This window comes from Panthera tigris, chromosome B4 (genome assembly GCF_018350195.1).
Source record: "Panthera tigris isolate Pti1 chromosome B4, P.tigris_Pti1_mat1.1, whole genome shotgun sequence".
NCBI lineage: Eukaryota > Metazoa > Chordata > Mammalia > Carnivora > Felidae > Panthera > Panthera tigris.
The window spans coordinates 77,701,292-77,724,082 of NC_056666.1; the positions used below are offsets into that span (position 1 = coordinate 77,701,292).

Consider the following 22,791-nt stretch of genomic DNA (forward strand, 5'->3'; position numbering starts at 1 on the left):
GGGGCAAGCAGTGGGGGGGGGGAGTCGGGGTGGGAGGGAGGCATCTGCATGGGTCTTTTACTGGATTATCTGATCGCGGTGGAGGGGAGATGGGAGACACGTACCCACTTCAGGGGCCTGTGAAAGGGAAAAGCCCGAGCCAAACCTGTTATTTTAACCTGAGTATAGTATTTAATGATGTCTAGAAGCACGGTTATGGGTGGTGGTTTGGTCAGCGTATCTTAGGTATATAATAACTTTGAAGCCATAACTTTTAACTGGAGTGGTTTGTTTTTTTCTCTTTTCTTTTCTTTTCTTTTCTTTTCTTTTCTTTTCTTTTCTTTCCTTTCCTTTCCTTTCCTTTCCTTTCCTCTTCTTTTTTTTTTAATTTTATTGGAAGGGTCTGAATTTTAACTTTTTTTAATATTGTTAAGTTTTTATAAAAGGAAAACCATCTCTATGTGATGATTACCTCTTTGTTTTTAAAGAAATTGCTACAAAACAACCACAAAAAAAAAAAAAAAACGCTCCAATCAAGCGCACATAGCTCAGTCACACTGGAAATGTTTGTCCTTGCACCTGAGCCTGTTCCCACCGAGCAGTGAGAGTCCCTCCCTCTTTGCCCTGGAGGTTAGTCTCTCTTGCACTGTGCCCCCCACCCTTCAATTCTGTGAGTGGTTTTTGCTTCAGGGCCCTGGCCTTTTGTGCATTGTCCAGCCGGTCGCGCCTTCTCCTCCAGGCATTTACTCAACAGATGTTTGCTGCATACCTGTTGTGTGTCAGGCACTGTGCTGGGCACTTGGATACGTATGTGAGCAAGACAGGCTTGGGTCCTACTCTTGGAACACTGAAGAAGTTGCCGATTCAAGTTAGTGGGTGCCTGTTTCAAGACCAGAAGTTTGTACCGTTGGTTCTGAGAGCCTTTTGAGCCTGGAATGATTGCTCTTAGAAAAGACCACCAAGGACCAGGATCCCTCCATACCCCCAAAGAGCCCTGCAGTGGGCAGTGAGACCCTAAATTACTGCATTCATTCTGAGCCCCCTTCCTGCCCCCAGGGGAGGCATATGATGTCTGCAGCCTGAGAGCATGCCTGCCTCCAGCCCAGTGATTCTCTGCCAAAGCTTGTGGAGGAGGGGCACGCCTCTCCCTGCTTACACGGGTCTCCCAGATGCTCCCGGTCTTCCTATTTATTTTCCTGACGTGTTGCTTCTTCCCTTGCGTTAAAGGAGATCTTCGCCTCACCCTTTGGGCCAGTTTGCTGGCTACTGACTAATTTCCCTTGAATACCAATGGTGTCATTAGGGGGACCTTCTTTCCCCAGCCCTGCTGACCCCCCACCTACCTGCTCTGCAGCAGACCCAGGCAGGGTGTGGGTGGTAATGGAACTTAGACTCCTGTGCCCCGGTCACAACCAGCCTCTGGGATCTGCCAACACTCCTCGACCCAGGGACTCCCAAGCCTCTAGCCCGCTCCCTAGGGGGACCTCCTGGCCTCACCACACCTCGGGGAAGACTGAGCAGTTTTTTGGGAAGCTCCCACCCCTGTCCCCATCACTCTTAACACCAAGGGTTAGGAGTTAGAGAGTTGGGGAGAAACTAAAGCCTAAAGCCGCGGTGTTTGGCCCCTGGGGCTAACTAACCCTGATCCGTAGGGCTACCTACACCTCTGGATTCTGGATTCACAGACCAAGTCAAAGCCCGTTCTTACGTCGCCATCAAGGCCCCCGAACGGCATTCTCGGTACTTCTGTTTGTTTTTGTACATTTTATTAGAAAGGACTGTAAAATAGCCACTTAGACACTTTACCTCTTCAGTATGCAAATGTAAATAAGTTGTAATATAGGAAATCTTTTGTTTTAATATAAGAATGAGCCTGTCCAATTTCTGCTGTACATTATTAAAGTTTTATTCACAGAGCTTTTTGGTGCCCTCTGTCTTCGTGTGTGTAGACTGACCGCCCAGCTCTTGTCAGGGGAGCGGGGAAGGGAGCAGATGCGTGCTGAGGTGGCCTTGCTGCCTTCCTCGTTGGCCAGAATGACGACAGCATGTCGAAGCAGGTCGCATCAGAAGAGGAGCCAGTCTGAGTGCAGGGTCTCCCCTCCCTGAAACACCGGGAGCGGCCTGGCCTGGAGTGTGCAGGGCAGGGAGGTGGAGGGGGGGTGGCGCAAACCACACACATTTTCTTGGGCTTTGTGTCTGCCTTTGTCTTTCAGCATTTTTTTCTCTGTACAAAAGAGGATCTCGATCCTGGTGTGTCAGCAGCCACCTAGCCTTGAAAGCTGCCTAAGAACCCTGCTCAGATTGTGCTTCTCCCCTTGTAGATTGGAGAATAAATGCGAATCTCGGGGGACTCGGGTGATTTGAGGTGGGAGTCTTCCCGTGCTTCGTCGTCTTTTCAGTGTGTGGGTGGTGGGGCAGATTTTTCCTCCTCTCGGCCGCGGGAACCCAGGATAGCGAGTCCTAGAGGCGCAGAAGCTCAAGTTTAGCCGGGACCCTAGAGGCCGCCTAGTCCCTCGGCATCAGGCACTGGACTCCCCTGCAGCATCCTCCCCATGCTGGCAGGCCATCTGCTCGGTAGCAGGCCCCTCCTCTGTGGAACTGGAAGCCTCCAGGTGACTTCTCCACAGGTGGTTGAGAGCGGTCCCTTTCTCTTCCATATAAGGTCCCTTCAGTTAACAGTTAGCATTATTGAAAACTTACTGTGTGGCTAAGCAATGAACCCAGAGTTGATCTGTGTATATTAACTGCTCCAATCCTCAAACAGCACTATTATCCTGTCTTTACAGATTAGGAACAGAGGAGGGTCGGAGAAGTCGGTAAATTGTCAGTGTAGCTCACAGGGTGGAAAAGACCTTGGGTCTAGGGTGTCTCGTCCCAGGCTGCAGCCCCTAAGTCGTCTGCACCTTCCCGCCTGCACGGTCCCATGTTCCTTCCCCCCCCCCCCCCCCCACCAGCTGCTCCTCACTGAACCCAGCTAGAGCCTGGGGCCGGGAGGGCACACGACATTCCATCCAGGCAGTAACTGAAAGCACAGGCTGGGACACGAATCCCAGACTGTGCCTGACTCCTGCGGGTCACATCCGAGGACCCCAGGACTGCATCTCATGGGCTGAGGAAAGCCCAGCCGCCTTGTCCTTCAGCCCATGTATGGGAAGTTGGTACTTTGAACTCAAGCGCAAGACCTTCTATGTTCACCCTGTTAAATTTATCAGAGAGTGTGCTCGTTGCTCCCAGCCTGTCAGTATTTAAAAATTCTGACTGTTGGGACACCTGGCTGGCTCAGTCGGTAGAGCATGTGACTCCTGGGGTTACAAGGTCGAGCTCCGCACTGAGTGTAGAGATTACTTAAAATCTAGGGGCACCTGGGTGACTCAGTCAGTTAAGCGCCCGACTCTTGATTTTGGCTCAGGTCACAATCTCAGTTCGTGGGTTCAAGTCCTATGTCGGGCTCTGCACTGACAGTGTGGAGCCTGCTTGGGCTTCTCTCTCTCTCTCTCTCTCTCTCTCTCTCTCTCTCCCTCTCTCCCTCTCTCTCCCTCTCTCCCCCTCTCTCCCTCTGCCCCTCCCCACCTCTCTCAATAAATAAATAAATTTAATAATAATCTAAAAAAAATTCTGACAGTTAAACACAGTTTTCCATTGTTCTCTCATCTGAGACTGTCGGGCTGGAGAAAATCAAGTAACTCACCTCTAAGAAGTTGGTTTGAAGTTTGGCACATAGCCCAATAACCCGGATCAGCTGCTAATTAAATTGTCCTTGTGCCCTAGCCATAATTCATTTATGGACAAAGATAGCCGCAGAAATCCAGGTGTCTCTGAAGTGACAAGGTATTGTGGCTGTTGAAGCTCTCTGTTGAAAAAGATGTGGTGGCTCGTAGTGAATCTCAACCCCGTTAAAAAGCCATCCTGTGACGGATCAGTCATCTTGCCAGGCGTGGACCGAAAATCCACCAGGCTATGGATTGCAGCTTCACCTGCACCATTCTGAACATCAGAAGGGCAACTTTGCTGGTACCTCTTGGTGTGCCTTGAAGGTTACCGACACTGTTTCACCTTTGCAAGGCCCCTGTGACACAGGAGACCTGAATTCTTTGGAATAGTGTCTCACTTGGGTTTTTTTTCCACACCTCTTAAATTTTTGTCCCTGGCAGGTCGTGTCTTCTGAGGTTTACAGTCTGAAGAACGTGCTTGCTAAATAGGACCAAAACAGAATGAAGGGTAAAGTAGAATTGAGGAGGCACTCAAGAACTTAGGAGGGATGCATAATGAAGGTGGCCTGAAGGGGGGAGGCTTTGGATCAAGCCTGGAATGGTGTACTGGGGTTCTCCCGAGAAGCAGAACCAATAGGGTGGACGGATGGAGGGATCGTTCAAGGAATTGACTCACTTGACTGTGGAGGCTGGCAAGTTTCAAATCAAGCCGACAGCTAGAGATGCAGGGAAGAGTTGATGGTGCAGTCTTGAGTCCAAAGGCAGTCTGGAGGCAGAATTCCTTCTTCCTCAGGGAACTGCCGGTTTTTTTAGGGCCTTCAACTGATTGGATGAGGCCCATCCGTGTTACCAAGGGTAATCTGCTTTCCTCAGAGTCTGCTGATTGAAATGTTAATCACATCTAAAACATACCTTCATAGCAACATCTAGACGTGTTTACTCAAACAGCACCATGCGCCGGAAGTCGTTGAGCATCCCCTGGTCCCACAGGATGGGACTTAAGGAATATGGCAGAGAGCCATGGGTCCCTCTAGGAATGCTCCTTGGGAACCAAGGATGGGTGCTAATGGGGTGGGAAGGTTTAAGGAACAATTGGATGGCCTAGGCTCTCTTTAATTTGTTGAGCAACCCTAAATGTGTAAAGCAGGCGGAGTGCAGTCTGTGGTCCTTGCCCTTCAAGACAGAGAGAGGGTTTGTACAGAGAGGACAATAAGGCAGATTCTGGCAAGTCCCGTTATAGAATTACACGTAACGTATCATGGAAGCCTACACCAGGTGCCTGGGGAAAGAAAGGAGGCACCCCTGCCCTCCAGGGGCTCCCAAACTAGCAGAACGGACTGGCATGTAGATAACCACAATGGGGTGAAGTACATGCTAGGATAGGGGCAGATACAGGACGTCCTGCGAGCATAGGGCCGCCAGTGGGTTGGGGTCAAGGGAGGTGACATCTCTATTTTGTTGTAGGCGTTGGCCTGCTGGCAGAGGAGAGGAGGAGAGGGTTTTAATCAAAACTTGTGTCACCCTTCAAGAACCACAGATGTCCTCAGCTAAGGCTAGAGGCAAGGGAGCCAGAGACGCAATGAGGGAGTCCGTTGGGGCTGTCACATGCTGAGGAAATAAGACTTCATCCTGGGGGCCACCAGTGCCATCACTTGTCCTGTGACAGCTGCCTCAGCCTGTGCAAATCAGCACTTTTTCCTCTTGAGTCTGGACTTGATCTCCAAATTGTCCTCTATAGCATGAGTATGTGGATCTGCCCTTAAGTTAAAACCTCTGTGGGGTTCCTGATTCCCGATGGAGGGAATAGGCCATTGGTGGGTTTTAGCAGGGGCGGGGGGGGGGGGGGGAAGCGATCCTGTTTGTGTTCGGGATGATCACAGTGCAGACTTCAGGAGGCAACTGCTGTGGTGGTGGCGCAGGGACAGCTGGAGGGCAGGGAGAGACCATGGGAGAACGCACAAATTTTGGGCATGATCACATGTGAACAGGCAGGGAAAGAGGGGAGCCAGCTTCAGTTTGGAGTCGATGGGAGAACCATAGTTGGGTGCACAACCCTGTCTCCTGGGGAGGGAACCAGGGACGAGCCACCAACGCAACTGTGTTTGCCAAGAGGGCGGAGGACTGGGGTATCTGGGGCCCTAAGAACTGTCGTGCGTGTGTTTTTTTCTTCCCTTAAAAAAAATTTTTTTTAATGTTTATTTTTGAGAGAGAGCATGCCCCTGTGCGCTAGTGCGGGTGGGGCAGAGAGAGAGGGAGACACAGAATCGGAAGCAGGCTCCAGGCTCTGAGCTGTCAGCGCAGAGCCGGATGCGGGGCTCGAACCCACGAGCTGTGAGATCATGACCTGAGCTGAGTCGGACGCTCAACCCGCTGAGCCACTCAGGCTCCCCAAGAACAGTTGTTTTCTGTTTCTCACTGAAACGAGCAAGGCAGGTAAACTAACACGTGCCCTGTGTCCTAGGAGTAAGTAGCACATGGGTGCTGTGAGGCAGGCTGGGGAGCTAACCCTCCCTTCTTCTGTCAATCTCTCCTGTTTACATAGCTGGGGACACCCCGTCCTCCCCACCCAAGAAGCAAGGTGGTCCCAGGCCTCTGGGCCACACTAGGCCCAGAGGCCACCCGTCTCCCAACATAAACAAACTACCATATCTGCTTCGCCCTTACTCCCAGACCCCCTAGAATCGGCTCTTTGGGCTGTGTCAGATCCTGCTGCCGGGCTGCCCTGGGCCCCAGCGCCACACACAGACACTATCCAGTGGAAACTGTTGGGCAATAGGCGCCATTAGGAAAAACAACCACTCCCTGCCCAGTCAGCTGCCCACCGGCTGTCTGTGCCTCCCTCTGTGTCATGCAACTGGGGGCCCAGCCCCTCATTCCTGACCAGAGCGCCAGCTGAGTCCCAGGCCGTCTCTCTCCCAGTTCCCCAGCTTAGAAGCAGCAGCAGTACCCAGAGGGGAATCCCAGCGCACTATTTATTATTCATTCTCCCTGTTCTGGAAGCAAATGATGATGCTGGAGCGGACATCGAGCTAGACTGCAGAGCGGCCTGAGCTGCCGGAGCTCTCGCCCTAAGTGCCCCGGCTTCCTGATGGCACCCTAGAGCTCGAGCACACGGAGCACGACGGTGGGGACAAGAGTCGGCTCTCCCCACTTCCTCCACCGGGCACTGTTGACTGTTAGGTATCCAGGCCGGGGCTCATCCCAAAGGGGAGGGGTCTTCCGCAGACCTTGTCCGTTAGGCGAGCCCACGCCGCAGCGAGCCCTATCCCGAGAGCTAAGAGCCAGGGCAACTGGAGCGAACGGAGGAAAAGCTGGGGAGCTCTTCTCAAACACAGACTTGCTCGGGATGAGCCACAGATTGAGTGCAGATGTCTGAGGGGCCAGAGTCATGGGGCTTTTGCAAGGAGGCCTCCCAGAGAGAGGTGTCCCAGCAGGCAGGCAGCGTGTGCTGCACGCTCCTCCCCACCCTCCCTTCCACCCCCGAGCTTTAAGGAGCCGCGGAAGATAGGATGGGGGGAGCAGATGCCATGCAAGAGACGCCGGGCTTAGGAGGAAGTCGCGGAGGGTGGGAAAAGGCAAAGCGCCAGCGACCTCGCGTGTCTGGCGTGTGGAGACTCTTGCACAGAGGAGGCCCCTCCAGCTGTCCGCCCTCTCCTTGTTGAACTTCACCTGCAGCCCGGCAGCCCTGGTGGAGATCAAAAACACAACTTCCTAACTGGGCCAGCGGTGAGACTCCGGAACTCTGTGACCGAAGGGGAGCTTGGCATCTCAGTGGGACACAGACCCTCTTGCGCAGGAGAGGAGAGGTGGGGGATTCCTTAAACCCCACTCAGATCCCGAATGGAACCAGGCACTAGCCAGACAGCCCTTCACTCTGGTTTGAAGATTTTCCACCCAGAGACCCACGGCCACCAGAGGGCATCACCACCCCATAGTGTGGCATCCTGGGCTCCCCATCCCCTCCCTGGAGATACTGAGGAGATTGGGAGAAGAAAGCAGGCACACACACATATCTCTGAACTCTCTGAACTCTCAGGGGAGCAACTAGCAGCTGAATTAAATAGTCTCTGGAGGCCGGAGACCTTGGGTCTAGTGGGTGCTAGGGCCTGTCCTGCCTCCATCCTTCCCCCACCCCCCACGGGTCTCAGTTTGCCTCCTGCGTTCAATGAGTGCTTGGACCACGTCGTATCGTTGCCAGGCCACAGGGCAGGCCCTTCCTTTCCAGCTCTTAGATTCCAGGACTGGAGGAAATCATGCCACGTGCCTCCCAGAAATTGCATTTCCTGGGCCCACACTTACTCTTTGGTTCTCCGGAGCTCTGCCTGGAAGAGGGGGAAACCTGAAGGAGGAATGCCTATTTTTTTTTAATGTTTATTTATTTCAAGAGAGAGACCACACATGCCAGCAGGTGGAGGGGCAGAGAGGTGGGGGGAGAAAGAGAATCCCAAGCAGCCGCCGCGCTGACGGCACAGAGCCTGACACGCGGCTCAATCACATGAACTGTGAGATTGTGACCTGAGCTGAAATCAAGAGCTGGACGCTTAACCGACGGAGCCACGCAGGCGCCCCTGAAGGAGGAATGTCTCAACAGGGCTGTTAGACGCGGGTGCCGTGACACCCATGGTGTTCACTTGTCCAGCTTTCAGGCAAGGAGGTGTCCTTTAGGTCATCCCTGGGATAGGTAAGGTGGTGGTCCTTCGCACAAGGGATCCTACAGGGTGCCCTTTTGCTGGTCTCTTCAGGGATACGCACAGGAGTGAAGAGAAAAGAAACCAAACCACTGCCTCCCCTGCCTTTGCTCTCCTCCCCATCCCCACCCCCACCCCCACCCCAGATGCCGTCTGTCAGGAGCAGGCAGCAGACGGTCCAGGGGTCCATCTGTGCTCATGCTTCACAATAGAGTCCCATGTTTCCCCACCAACACCCCCTCGGCCCCTCAGCCGATGGCCACTTGGTGTTGCCCAGGGGGAGGTGGCAGGAGGGAGAGGAAGGGACTCAGCTCTTGGCTCCCAGCAGCCCCCAGTCTACCCTCTGCCCCCCACCCAACAAGCATCCTGCCATCTGGACTTGTGTAATTACTGAGGGGTGGCACAGACCTCTCCCACCCATAGCTCCTGTAGGAGCTGGGGCCCCAGGGATGGGGGGCTGAGGGAAAGACAGAGTCAAGGAGACAAGGAAGGACAGCGACTGAGACAGACCAGGGCACCGAGACAGGAGATAGCCTTTCCTTCCTGTCGGATGTGGCCACTTGCCTCTCTGGACTGTTCATGCCACCCGTCTAACACAGCGCATGTATATATAACCAGACCATAGACTCTGTAGCCCCAGTGCCCAGCCGGTACCCGGCATGGATCAGGGCATAAATGTAGGGGGAAGGAGAAACTGAAGAAGACAGCATCACATCACAGCATCACAGCATCTGGTGCCAGGCTGCCTGGCTTTGAGCCTCCGTTCTGGCACTCAGTGGCCTAGAGCACGTTACTTAACCTCCCTGGGCCTCAGTTTCCTCATCCGTGAGGTACCGATTTCCTAGGGTTGTTACGAAGGCCAAATGACTTAATACATGTATGTAACAGCACCCACAGAACGGTGTGCACGGCCCATGGTAAATGCTCAATAAATGTCAGCTGTTAAGGCATAACACAGATTTGGGAAGACTGGAGAAGAAGGGGACAGATGGGGACTGTACCTCCCCAGCCTCTGTTTAGTGGCCAATGGTGGGATGCGGAGGCCCCCAGCTTGTGATGCTGACGCCTTGTGGTGGCTAGCTGCTCTTTAGACGCCAAGACTGGCCTTCCACTTCCTCCTCTCACTTCTTATTTGGGCACCACTGACGACAGAGACTTCAGCTGGGCTGTTCCAGTCTCTCCCACTGCCTGGCAGCCACGGTAACACAGGGCGGGGGTGGGGGGTGGGGGGGATGGTCCCGAAGACAGGGTCAGAGAATGGTTGAGCACATCCCCCAACCCTGAGCACCCACTCAGCTCAGGCACATTCCCCTCTCCATGAGTCAACACACAGTTAAGATCTTTCTGCTGGCAAAAGGGGTATCTGAGCTCCAACATCAGGAGCTGGGGGAAAGTTTATCTAGGAGGGACCACTCTCCAGACTCTCCGAGGGGACACGCCAGAACTACGCCCACGGGATCCCGGGTTTTCACCGCTTCCCTCTCCCCTTGACAGAGAAGGGGAGGCAGCCTTTCACCTCTTCTGGGGCAGCGGTGTAGAGGGGAGATCCTGGGCCCTCACTTCCTGGGGGGGTTCTGCACAGTCAGCTCAGGGTTATCTCTAACCTCCTTCAGGGATCTCACCCTTCCCCCTGTACATCCTTTTCCCCCTGCACAGCGCAGCCACCACTCTTCCCTTGCCTAAAGGCTCCTGCAGATCCCTGGATCTCTTAGAATCTTTCCCTGAGCCTCCCAACCTCCTTACAGTGATCCCTTTCTGTACCCTCACCACCAGATTCTCCATGAATCTCCAAAGCCATCCATCTCTAAATTTTCAAATCTCGTGCACAAGCCCCTTCACAGATACACACACACACACACACACACACACACTCATCCCCTCTTCAGGTATCCGGGAGACCCCTGCCCCCCCCCCCCCCCCCCCAGGATGCCCTGCCCCACTCCTCCGTGGCTAGGTTTTCCCCTAGCTGGTATTCGGGTCAAGACTTTCCCCAGCCTGGCAGGGTGTCGGACGCTGTGGGCGGGGCTCCAGGCCCCCCCTGGGGGCGGGGCCTGCCGCTCCAGGGGCGAAGCCACCCGAGGCCGCTCCCCGCCCGCCCCCCAGCCCGCCCCCCAGCCCGCCCAGCTCGCCGATCCTATAAAGGGAAGCGACCTGCCGCCCGCCCGGCTGGCATCTCTGAGCCGCTGGTATTCCCGCCGCGCGGAGCGAGAGCCGCCACCGAGGGTCGCCGGGCGCAGGAGCCATGACCCTACGCCGACTCAGGAAGCTGCAGCAGAAGGAGGAGGCGGCGGCCGCCCCGGACCCCGCCGCCAGGGCTCCCGACTCGGAAGTCGCTCCCGCCGCTCCGGCCCCGACCCCGGCCTCCGGTCCCCGTGCTGCAGCCGCCAGCCCCGGAGCCCCCGGGGACGAGCTGTACGCGGCGCTGGAGGACTATCACCCGGCCGAGCTGTATCGCGCGCTCGCCGTGTCCGGGGGCACCCTGCCCCGCCGAAAGGTGCGTCCCCACCCCCCAATTCCCGTGGCCCCCCAGCTCTAGCTACCCTCCGGTGTCCCTCCCTGCCCCGAGACCTGCTCAGCCCCTCAACATCCCGCATCTATGCCCGCTGACCCCACAATATATTCCTCGGGGGCCACCGGGTCCCCCACTTTCCCCGCCCCCCCCCCCAGCCCGCTCTTCCCCACCAACACATTTCAGAACCTGCTGTCCTTCGGCCAGTCTCCCGGGCTCCCTCCTCCAAAGGCGCAAGCCTCCCCGCGCCGCGGCCCCCGCCTCCACGCCGCCCCCAATCTCGGCGGTTCCCCACTCCCCACGCGACGCCGTCGCGTCTCGCTCCTCTCCTTCCCGACTCCTCCCCAACACCCCCTTCTCCTACTCGCTCCAGCTGCCCTAAGCACCCCTGTGCCCCGCCCCCTACTCCCCCCCCCCCCCCCCCCCGCTCAGGTGTCTCTAGGCCCCCAGGCCCCCAGCCTGGGCTTCTCTATTTGGAACGCGAAGGCCTAGAGCTGGGGTCCCGCCGCTCTCCCGGACGAGTTGAGGGTCCGAGAGCCCCGGGGGTTGGGGGGGGGAAGAGGCGGGTGGACGAGAAAGTGTGTAGCGCCGCGGACTCCCGAGAGCTCACCCTTCCGAGGGGACGCCCGGATTGCTAGGCTCCGGGCCTGCCGCCTGGCCCTGCGTCGGAGGTGCGGGGCGCGAGGCTACCGCTCCGGGGACTTCGCTGGGACCGGACGCGGTGGGAGGGGTCGCAGGGCGCCCGCGGGGCAGGAAGGATGCGAGCCGCGCCCGCCCTCTGAGTCTCCCCCTCCGCGAGGCTCTTCCTCTGGCCTGGGGGGACCTGAGCGCTCAGAAAGGGGGACAGAAGACCCAGGTTAAGGAGGGGGGGTGGCCTTCCCTGCTCAGTTCCCCCCTCCCCTGGCCCTTGGCTTCCCCCCACCACACACAATGAACAGCTTGTTGAGAATTTGCATTTTATGAAAATCGGGTTGAAAGACAAAGGGGTCTCTCTATGCTGCCCAGTCCTTCCACCCTGGCCCATTTGGGAACTCCCCTCACCCCTGAGGCTGGTCTTTGGTTCTGGAGAAAAGAGGGCTCACTTCACTTCCTAGCCTTGGAGCAGCCTGGGGGGAGGGTTAACTAGGGCACAGACCAGGAAGGCCCTGGGCTGTTGAGGGCACACGGGACAAGGGCTGGCCTGGGATGGCTTCTCCCAAAGACCAATAATTTAGGGAGGGAGAGAGACTAGTTTCTCAAGGGCCCTAGGGAGGCAGGAACCCTCAGCTCTGACATCCCCTGTCACCACCCCCCCACCCACCCCCAGCCAACCAAACAAAACCTCCTAATCTCTCTCCTAAGTATAGTGAGACTTAAGGACAAGTTTGAGATCTGTGTTTTTTGCTTTTGTCCCAGAGAGCAACAAAATATATGGCAATGTCGAGAGACACAGGTGGAGGTGGGTGTCGCTGGCCACCTACAGCTGGGATCCACAGTTGCTCCCTGAAACAGCCTGTACTTTGGGGGAGGAGAGTTGGCCCCACTGTCCCCTGCCTTTCCATGTTCAGGCTGGGATTGCCTGCCCCTCCACGCTTGGGGCTCTGACCGCAGCTCCCCCAAGTCACTGTCGGTGGCTGAGAAATTAGGAGGACATGCCCGACTGGCATGGGTCTCTGGAGTACCTTGACAGGCAAGCCCAGGAGACCCCAGCCCTTCTTGGGGAACCTCTGGAAAGAGCCCCTGCCTCAACTTGCTGGGTTTGGAAGCCTGAGCCCTGCAGACATACGCCCTGAGGACAGAGACTATTCGATCCAGATTAAGAGTCCCCCTTGCCTCCCAACCTGGGAGCTAGCACAGAACCATTAAGCGTCGTGCATCTGGAAACTGGTAGGACTGTGGTGTCCCCAGTCTCAGTTATGGGGTAGAGCCTTAGGGAGAACTGTGGAGTGATGCTGGAGTGGTACTGGGCAGTTACACTGGCAGCAAAGCAGGTGTGGAACTGGGACCCGACAGGCAGGCAGCAGGAAGTGAGGTGCACGGTCCAGGGCTGGAGCCCAGGGGAGGGACCTCCCAGAATAGGATTCTCAGTACCTGCTCAAGAACAGTTCCCCTCTCACCTGCTCCTTCCTCTGTCTTCCCCCGCAGGGCTCAGGATTCCGCTGGAAGAATCTCAGCCAGAGTCCCGAACAGCAGAGGTGAGTCACCAGCACCCCAGCCCCTGCCCTGGTCCAAAAGTGTGAGGTGCTGGGGTGGGGATGGGGGTGGGGGGGGCAGCACGACACCGCTGTCAGCCCAGGGGGTGTCACTCTCCCACCCTTTCTGCACGGCTCCCTTGCTAGGAGTGAGGGGCAGGTGGGGGTGTGGGCTGTGCTAAGGGGGTGGCAGAGAAAGGAGGTAGGGACTTTTGAGTCATCAGGTGTTCCTCATGCCACCCGCAGTCCCTGCCAGTTAGCCCTCCCTGGGGAGATCTGGATCTGGGAGGTGGAGGAAGCAGAAGCCTTCGGGCTCCCCTGAGTTCTCCCAGCCCCAGCAAGCCCCGGGGGCCCAGACCACAGCCCAGCTGGGTCCAGCTGCTTGAGTCTGGCTGCCCTGCCTGCAGAAGTCCAGTCCTATGCTGGTCCCAGCCTGTGGCGGCCCTCTTAGGAAGCATCGGAGGTGAGGGGAAGAAGTAGGCCCTGACCTCGGGCCTCGTGCTGGCCCTGGCCCTGGCCCATGCAGACTTGGGCCTGGCTTCTAGAATAGATCAGCTGACTGTAGCCTGCCAGCCGGGATTGGCCTGTTTGGCCCTTGAGCTAAGAGTTGTTTTTATATTTCTAAAGGGTTGTAAAAATAAAAACAGAACAATGTATGACAGAGGCCGAATGGAGTCCACAAAGAAAGCCCAAAATATTTACTCTCTGGCCCTTTACAGAAAAAGTTCGCCAACACTTGCAGAAAACCCTGAGAGCGCGCTGGGGTAACACAGCACTTGGGTCACCCTATTCCCCGCCCCAGCTCACACAGAGCGGGGAAAGGCCTGCGTTTACAGTGGGGAGGAGTCAGGGCCCAGAGTTGCTGTGCAGCATTTGGGGGGCATCTGGGTCAGGCTGGGCACTGCAGGCCTGGGTCTCCAGGGCCTTTCAGCGGCCGAGACTTGAAGGGGCCTTTGGAGGCTGCTTTCACTCTGCCCCTGGCCAGGCGGGAAGGAAGGGGGTGGGGGTGGGCAGAGGAAACTCTGGGCTCCCCCAGCAGGCGGGGATCTGGAGGCGCTCCAGACCATTGTGTCCAGTGGGCAGGCCTTCAGTGCGGGAAGGGGCGGCCTCGAGGCTCCCCTCCCCCCCCCAGCAGCCTCACATCTGGTGGGCTGGCCGGTCGCAGCTGGGAGGAGCAGCTGTGGTCGAGCCTCGTGACTGGCCTCTGGGGGTGGGGCCAGCCCTCTCCCCAAGGCTGTGGAGCCCAGAGGCTCAGGGCTGGGGCCGTATGTGGGGCCTCGGCTAGTCGGCTAGTCTCTCGGGCTCACTAGAAAGCTGGAGGTGTGGCTGAAAAACTCGGGAAGCCCATTCCCTCCGGGGACCAGCCATTCCAGAGCCTGCCTCCACTGGAGGCGAGATTGAGTCTCCGCGGCTCCGTGGGGCGGAGGTCAGCCGGGGATCGGGACGGGCATTCCGACAACCCGCGAAGAGAGTTGAATTGGCGCTGGAGACGGTGAGCCCTGCCTGGATGTTCTGGAGCAGACCTCCAGCATCAGCGAAAGACCACGCTGTGGGACCGCCAAGCTCCTCTTAGTCCTGACTGTCTTGATGAGATGGCCCCTGTGTCCCTTTGCAGGAAAGTGCTGACTTTGGAGAAGGAGGAGAACCAGACCTTCGGCTTTGAGATCCAGGTGGGAGAAGCTGGGCACAGAGGGAGCGCAGGGTTGGAAGGCCACTCTGACAGATGGCGGGGCCCTGCCACACCCCTGGCTTATGGGCCCCTTGTCTGTTACAGACTTACGGCCTTCACCACCGGGAGGAGCAGCGAGTGGAGATGGTGACCTTTGTCTGCCGGGTTCATGACTCCAGCCCTGCCCAGCTGGCTGGGCTCACACCAGGTGAGGCCCGAGCCTGGGACACAGGGCCCTGGGAAGAGGGTAGGACCTTGCTCCCAAGCAGAGGGGGTGAGAAATCGCTTCTGAAACCCATTTCCTTTCTTCCCCCTGTTTTGAGAAGGCCAAGAAGAATGGATAGAGTGCGGGCTTGGGATCTAGGCAAACTTGCCATTGACTGCGTGACATGGAGCAGTCCCATCTGTGAAATGGGGGCACTAACATGCCTAGGGGTTCCCTAGGCACAGAGCCAGGACCTGTTAAATGGCAGATGTCGCTGCTGCTGTTTTGTCTCCTGGCCGTCTGGCAACCCAGCCTGTGCAGGAGCCGGGGAGGGGGCGACATTCCCTTAGATCTGCTCGGATACTGGACATCAGGGCCTCTCCTGTGCCGACCCGGCCCAACTCTGGGGTACCTGCGTGACGTCCTCTAACAAGGAAATGATGCCTCCACTGGGGGCCCTTGGGATTAGCCAAATCTAGAGTCCCCAGACCCCAGGAAGGGGATTGAGACTGCAAGAGCTAAGTCCCCTTCTAGCACCACTTTCTTCCCTAAGCCCTCACCTCCTTGCCCACTTACCAGCAGCCCCCGGTAGCCAAGTGGTATGTTGCAACTTTGCAAAATAGTTTCATATTCACTCTCCCTCCTGATCCCTGAAGTAGCCACAGTAGGGATCACACGCCCTTTTTATAGATGGGAAATGGACCCGTAGAGAATGTGGCTTGCCCTGTCTGAAGTCAGAAGGTTCCGCAGCGGCACAGGGTGTCAGAAGCTGAGGCCTCTCATGCCTGGGGCCACTGTTAGCTCTCAGCGTGGTGCTACTCACCCTGACCCCTTCCTGTCTCGGCTGGGTCTCATGATAGCCTGTGGGCCAGACAGAAACAACCAACTCTGGGGGCAGGCAACCCAGGGTTGCTGAGAGGGCTCAGCCTTTGGGGACAGTTTCCTGAGGGGGGAGTGGAGGTGTTGGGTCTATGAGGGCCCTATGCTGGGGCGCTGGGCCAGGACAAGGTTTCCACACAGCCATCAGGAGTGGCAGGAGGGAATTCAGGAGCGTTCTGTGTATTACCCCTACCCTTCCTGGCTAGGGTAGGGGGCTGCAATTCTTCCATCCTGCCCCGTGGAACACAAGCTCACCCCCTCTCTGCCTGGCAGGGGACACCATCGCCAGCGTTAATGGCCTGAACGTGGAAGGTATCCGGCATCGAGAGATTGTTGACATCATTAAGGCGTCTGGCAATGTTCTCAGGTATGTCTGGACGCTGTCATCCTGAGGGTTCCTGAGCCCAGCTTCTCTCAGTGTGTCCACACCCTGTGGGCTCACTTAGCCTTTAATTCCCCAACCTCCTCAGGCTGGAAACTCTGTATGGGACGTCAATCCGGAAGGCTGAATTGGAGGCACGTCTGCAGTACCTAAAGGTAGGGCAGCCCAGATAACGTCCAGCCTCCACCCTCTTCTTCCAAGCTCCTGCCCCTCCGGCCCTCACTCTTCTTTTAGGGGCTCATTTACCTGTCCGAATATGCTTTTAACCTTCAGATTTCTTCTGTGCACTGCCTGATCCCTCCGTCTATACCCACCTCCTGCTTGTTTCTTGCTTAGCTCCTGACAGTGAGGCGGGGGGTGTCTCTTGCAGCAAACCCTGTATGAGAAGTGGGGAGAATACAGGTCCCTAATGGTCCAAGAGCAGCGGCTGGTGCACGGTGAGTAGATTGGGGGTGCAAAGGGTCTCTTTCACCCCTACTGATGTCCCTATGCATGCTCCCCCCTCAGCACTCGTGGGTTACTTCCCTCTCCAAAGTGAAGAAAAATTTGTTGAGCTACTGCTATGGGTACAATATTGCCCTGGGCCGCTGCACACACATTTTTAGTTCCTTCTCCCAATAGCTTTCTGAAGGCGAGCGTTAGTATCTTCTCCATTTTACCGATAGGAACAGCGAGGCTCAGTGAGCTCGTTTCAAATGCCTTCCGGGGCTCTTGTGTCACAGTGGTCCTCATAAGGACTCGAGTGTATAATCCCTGTTATACAGAGGAGGGAAGCGGGGCTTAGGCCAGGGGCCACACGGATGGTCAGCAGGAAGGAGCTGAGGTCCCCTCTCCATGCCCTCTGACAACCCTTCCTCGTGTCTTCTGCCCCTGCAGGCCTGGTGGTGAAGGACCCGAGCATTTATGATACATTGGAGTCGGTGCGCTCCTGCCTGTACGGCGCGGGCCTGCTCCCGGGCTCGCTGCCCTTCGGCCCCCTGCTGGCCGCGCCCGGGGGTCCCCGCGGGGGCGCGCGGCAGGCGGGGCGCGACGCGGACGACGCCGTCTACCACACGTGCTTCTTCGGGGGCGCCGAGCCACCCGCGCCGCCGCCGCCGCCGCCGCCCCCCACCCGCGCGCCGGGCCGGGGCCCCGCCGAGGCTCTGGCGTCCGCGCCCCGGGCCGCGCTGAGCCGCAGCGCCAGCGTGCGGTGCGCGGGCCCCGGGGGCGGCGGGGGCGGCGGCGGCGGCGGCGGCGGGGCGCCGGGCGCGCTCTGGACTGAGGCCCGCGAGCAGGCCCTGTGCGGCCCCGGCCTCCGCAAAGCCAAGTACCGCAGCTTCCGCCGGCGGCTGCTCAAGTTCATCCCCGGACTCAATCGCTCCCTGGAGGAGGAGGAGAGCCAGCTGTAGGGGCGGGGTGGGCGGGGGAGGTATTTATTTATTTATTCGTTCCAGCCAGTGCAAAAAGGGGGCGGGGGGAAGGGGCGGGAGGCCGGGTCCGAGGGGACCCCAGGAGCCCAGCGCAGCAGCGGGAGAGGGTCCTGGCCGGCCCCAGCTGGCCTGCCGGTGCCTGGCTGCCTCTGCGGACCGCTGACCCCAGGCCCCAGTACCCTTTACTCCTCCTCCCCTAAACCACAGTGGGAGGCGGGGCAGGGAGAACCAGGCGAGCTTGGGTTGGGAGAGGTTTGGGGGCGTCCATCCTACATCTGGGTCAGTAGTGCCTTGTGGGGTGTCCAGGGAAACAACTCCCCTGGAGGGGAGGAACCCTGTCCCACGAAGCCCTCTCCTCAGCTTTACTTGCTCCTCACCCTTGGCCTGGGGCCGCAATGGCCGATGGCCGGTGGCCGGTCGCTCGCCCACCCTCCACACACATACAGAGTTCCAGTTAACCAGCCAAAGGTGCTGGTCCCCCTCCTTCCCGGCCTTGACCCCTAAGGGCTTGGCCCCCTCCCAGGGGCCTATAACTAAGTTGGGTCCTGCCGGGCAGGGGTCCTGGGTTCTCTAACCCTTGGGGGACAGGAATGGGCATGTCCAGCTGGGTGGGGGCAGCACAGACTGTTCCAGCATTTTGCATATTGTTGCTTCTGAACCACAAACTGTATAAAATTGATGGTTTTTTGCATCTGTGTCAGCGTGGTGACTGCCTGGTGGGGGGCAGGATTGGGGTCCCGCATGCTCTGACTCAAACACACACCCTGCCCCCCAACACCTCCCCCAACACACACACACACACACACACACACACACACACACACTATATTTTACATCTTATTTGCTTGGAGCCTGCAGCCAGGGAAACAGTCTGGTGGATTTTAACTTACATGTATGAACCTGAACTAGAGGCCCCACACCCTCTTCAGAACTTGGGCCTCTTGTTTAAATGAATCTGGAGCCTCCCTTCCCAAATACCCACAACAGGTGGTGCCCAAGGCTTGTCTAAAGTCCTTAACTATCCCTGTGCAAATAAATAACCGGTGCCTGGAACCCTCAGGGCCTGGGTCTCCCTTAGAGACCTTAGCAACCAGCCACCCAACCTGTGACAGGCCTAACCAGGGACTACTCCATTGTTCTAGGACTCCTCAGCCGTTCCCCAGCATTCCTACAAGAAGATTCTAACTCCTGTGCTGGGTTCTCTGACCCTTGCCTGCCTCATTTTGTCTCCCTTCTCGCTTTCTGCTCTGGCTCCCTTGCTGTACCTGGTATGTTTCAGACCCCATCCACTGGAGGCCTCTGCATTCACTCTTCTCCTAATCAGCCCCTTCAGTACTCCGCTCTGCCTCCCAAAGGCCTCCTCACCCAGTCCAAAATGCAGTCACACCTTCCACTGGCTTTTTCTGTCATACTACTCCTGACCAGCCACAACTGTCTCGACTTTGGGGGATTTTGGTGTTTGCCTGGCTCCCCTCTCTATTACGACACACACTCCTTGTAGCAGAGCCCAGGGACCTTTCCTGTCTCCTCTGCTGCTTTATTTCATGCCTGATACTAGCTCATAGTAGATGCTAGCTCAAGAACGATAGTGTGTGCTCACAGCATCTCCAAGAGGTGGACGCCACCTTTCTTTGAAGTGACCCAGGGCAAGTGACCTGTCTAGGGTCAGAGAGTAAGTAGCAGAGCTAGGCCTGAGACTTGAGGCTCCATGCCAGTGTTCCTCCCTGGCAGTAACCAGCACGCAAGGGGTGGCTTTAAGAGGTCTAAGTGGCACCCTCCCCCGGCCAGGCCACCTCCTACCCTCCCCCTCCTGCCCCACTGCACTTGAATGCGCTCCCTGCTTCCTCTCTTGCCCCTGGACCATCCTTTCACCTAGTATTAGGGTGATCTTTCCAAAAAGGAAATCGGATCACAACCCTTCTCACTTAAAATCCATCATGGCTTCCCCTGGAATAAAAGAATAAATTCCAAACTACTTCCTATGCTTATCCATAACATGTTGTCCCTCTGGGCAGACAAATTACAACAAGGCATCCCTTCCTCTGAGTTGACAGCAGCCACGCAGGTCCCAGAATTTGGCAACTGGGAGACTGTGCAGTGCACAACCTCTGCAATTGTATTGGGATGCCTTGTAGGAGGCCCTCGGGGGTCAGGTCCCTATCTCTCTCTTCAAGCTCAAATTGTTTCTCCTTCCATGTCATTTCTCATGCTTAAGCCACACTGTTTTTCCTAGTCCTAATCCTCAAATATGCTCAACTCTTTCCTGTCTCTGCCCTTTGCCTATGCTGTGCTCTCTGCCTGGACACTCTTCTTTACAAGACTGATTCCTCCATAGTGACTTCAGCTTAAACACTTGCTCAGCTTTCCCAGATCAGATCAGTAGTTCTCCTGTTCTCATTATTCTTTATCTTGAGCCCTCTAGTTATTTATTTATTTATTTAATTTTCTTTTCTTTACGACACTTAACGCCCCATTGGTGATTATACTGACTTCCTTTGTATAGATCTTTTGCCTTCCTAAGGCAGGAAACTCAGCCCTGTTGACATTGTGCCTCCAGGGCCTAACACTGCTGTGGTACACAGCAGGTGCTCAATAAACAGGAATGCTTCCTTGGGGCCAGGCCAGCAGAGGGTTGACTGGCCACCTCCCCAGCTCTCAGCCCTGGGGTAGGGGTGGTGAGGAGGCCCTACCTCTGCTCCAGCTGATGCTGGCAACTGTGAGCCCCTCTCCTGCTGTCCCTTTGGGGCTGGGTGTCGGCTCCAGCCAGGGTCCCTGCACCTGGCCACCCTCGTTCCGGGGAAGGGAAGACATTTGATTAAGCAAATGGAGCCTCCCTAAGCTCCCTGTTTGAACAGCTGCTCTGCAGCCATGACAAACAGCAGCTCTTAGAGGCTCAGGTCTAAGGGAGGGGCCCTCTCATACCTTTGTTCCCAGAGCCTGGGACTGCCAGGAGACCAGCTGCCTGGGCAGAGGCTAGCACCTTACTGGGGGCGGGGTCTGCAGGGGCCTCCCCGGCTTTTGCCTCCTAGCAGGGACACCCAGTCTCTCTCTGACCAGCCTGTTCCTCCCCTCCTCCCCTGCGGCTAGTCTTGGGGGTGATGTCGGTACCCCTCACCCAGGCTGAAGGGGCTCCTGGAGGAGGCTGAGGGGGTGCCCAGAGCGGGGCTGGATCCCACCTCACAGATGATGGGATGACGGCACCAGCACAGCAGCCTCCTGCCGTGTAGGTGGGTGACAGGGAGTGACTAATGTACGAGCTGCGATGCTAAAAATTAACCCAGGGATCGTGTTTGGTGGAGGATGGGGGTGGATGGGAAGGGAGCAGGGATGGGGAATAGTGTGTGGTTGGTATTCCCCTGCCCTGCCTCCCCTCCTTCATCTCCCACCAGTCTTCTGGTCCTTTCAGTGCCTCAAGGGACTCTGTGGGAGCCCTTCCTCATCCCCAGGCCAGAAGAGCGGTCCCCAATAACCCCAGGGACAAGAGTGGACGCCATTCTAGGTCGACCCAGCCCTGCAGATGGGAGTTCTGGTCTGAGGCCCCTGCAGAGCTCTCTGCGTCTGCCCCCATCTCCTCAGCATGGTGGCAGCGTGCCCCGGAGTCCCCTGGTTCTCCTCCCACTCTGCCCGGGGCCACCGCTCTGCTCAGAAGTGGGGGATGGGGCAGAAGTAGCCAGTGCACAGAGACAAGGGAAGGTTTCCACTGGCGGGTGGAGTGGGGGGTGGCAGTGGAGGCAGGAGCTGTACCTGAAGGAAAGGATGAGGGACCCTATCCCAGAGCACCTCTACGTACTGGTACTGTACTGAACACTTCCAGAGCCATCGGCCGCTTAGGCCTCACCGCATATCCGAGAGCCATTCGCCACTGTCCCTGTTTCACAGATGAAGAAACTAAGAAGTGGAGAGGTTAAGGGAACATAGGTGGTACCTGGAAGAGACAGCATTCCCTCATCTATGTTTGTCTGAAGGGCCCGGACTGGGCAGAGGGAAGGCGTCCCGAGGGAGAATGAGGACAGGATGTCAAGATGGTAAGGAACCAGGGAGCCTGGGTGGTTCAGTCGGTTAAGCGTCCAACGTCGGCTCAGGTCATGATCTCACGGTTCAGTTCATGAGTTCAAGCCCTGCATCAGGCTTTCTGCTATCAGCACAGTGCTTGCTTCAGATCCTCTGTACCCCTCTCTCTGCTCCTTCCCCGCTCTCTCTCTCAAAAATAAGTAAACACTAAAAACAAACAAACAAAAAGATGGTAAGAAACCATTTAGAGGAGCTAAACCTCTAAGGCAGTGCAACTCATGTGTGGGGAGGGAAAGTGGGAGCATGGAGGGTGGATGAAAGGGGGGACCTGAGGGAGCAGGGTCTGATATGTGCCAGACAGCAGAAGGAGATCAGGTCCAGAGGGATCAAGGCTCCATGGATGTGGGTGCTGTGCTGGAGTGAGGTGAGAACATTCCCATCAAAACATTGAGGGGCTCTTGACACTGGATTCTGGGGGCCACAAAAGGGGCTTGGGCTTGGAGAAGAGCTTTGTTGACACACATAAGAAAACTTATTAGGAGTAATCCATAAACACTCCCATTTTGCTCGGAGACAAAACCAGAGAACTTGAGCTGAATGGCGGCAGGACAAGAAGAGATAAGATAGTAGAAGGCACTTTCTGCTCACCAGTCAGTCACTCCTAAAATTGGGGAAGTGAGAGGCTTTGGGACTCCCCAAGGGTCAGGAGAAATGCCAGGCTGTCTAGTTGGGAGGCTGCTTGGCCCTGCAGTGATGGCGGGATGGGATGGCCTAGAGGAAGGAGGAATGGGCTGAGAGAAGTGAGAGAGAAAAGACCTTGAGGTTGAGAAGGCAGGGGACCAAGGAGGGCGCCTCCATGCAATGAAATGGCCAGAGTAGAGGTGTGCCTGACCCCTGGTGGTGGCCTCAGAACACTGCATCTCTCTTGGCCCTGACCTTAACAGGCACCAGATCTGGCAGAAGGGGGGTGCCCCATCAGCCTAGTGCCCTGCCCCACAAAGTGGAGTCTCCTCTGAATCACACAACCCATCTGAAGCTCTCTGCCATCTGAATTTGCCCAGCACTGAGTAGGCATTCAAACAACATCGATTGAAGGCACGTGTGTCTGAATGAATGAATAATGCATTCGGAACTTACAAATGATCAAACTTAATTTATTTCAACCAACATACCTTCTCT

At 56.8% G+C, this 22,791-nt stretch overlaps 1 protein-coding gene and 1 long non-coding RNA gene across 2 annotated transcripts; one reads left to right on the forward strand and one right to left on the reverse strand.

Moving 5' to 3' along the window:
• Positions 1–1,785: 1,785 nt before the first annotated feature.
• LOC107180804 lies at positions 1,786–11,589 on the reverse strand. The gene is made up of 3 exons (XR_006219958.1): positions 11,497–11,589; positions 3,668–4,565; positions 1,786–2,439 (listed from the first exon to the last, which is right to left on the reverse strand). It is a non-coding gene; the product is annotated as an uncharacterized LOC107180804 (long non-coding RNA).
• TAMALIN (trafficking regulator and scaffold protein tamalin) lies at positions 10,556–17,580 on the forward strand. The gene is made up of 8 exons (XM_042992341.1): positions 10,556–10,871; positions 13,011–13,060; positions 14,673–14,727; positions 14,832–14,934; positions 16,084–16,177; positions 16,281–16,347; positions 16,563–16,629; positions 17,069–17,580. Exons 1-8 carry the CDS (start codon positions 10,620–10,622, stop codon positions 17,578–17,580), a joined length of 1,200 nt encoding a protein of 399 aa, XP_042848275.1. The 5' UTR covers positions 10,556–10,619.
• Positions 17,581–22,791: the final 5,211 nt, after the last annotated feature.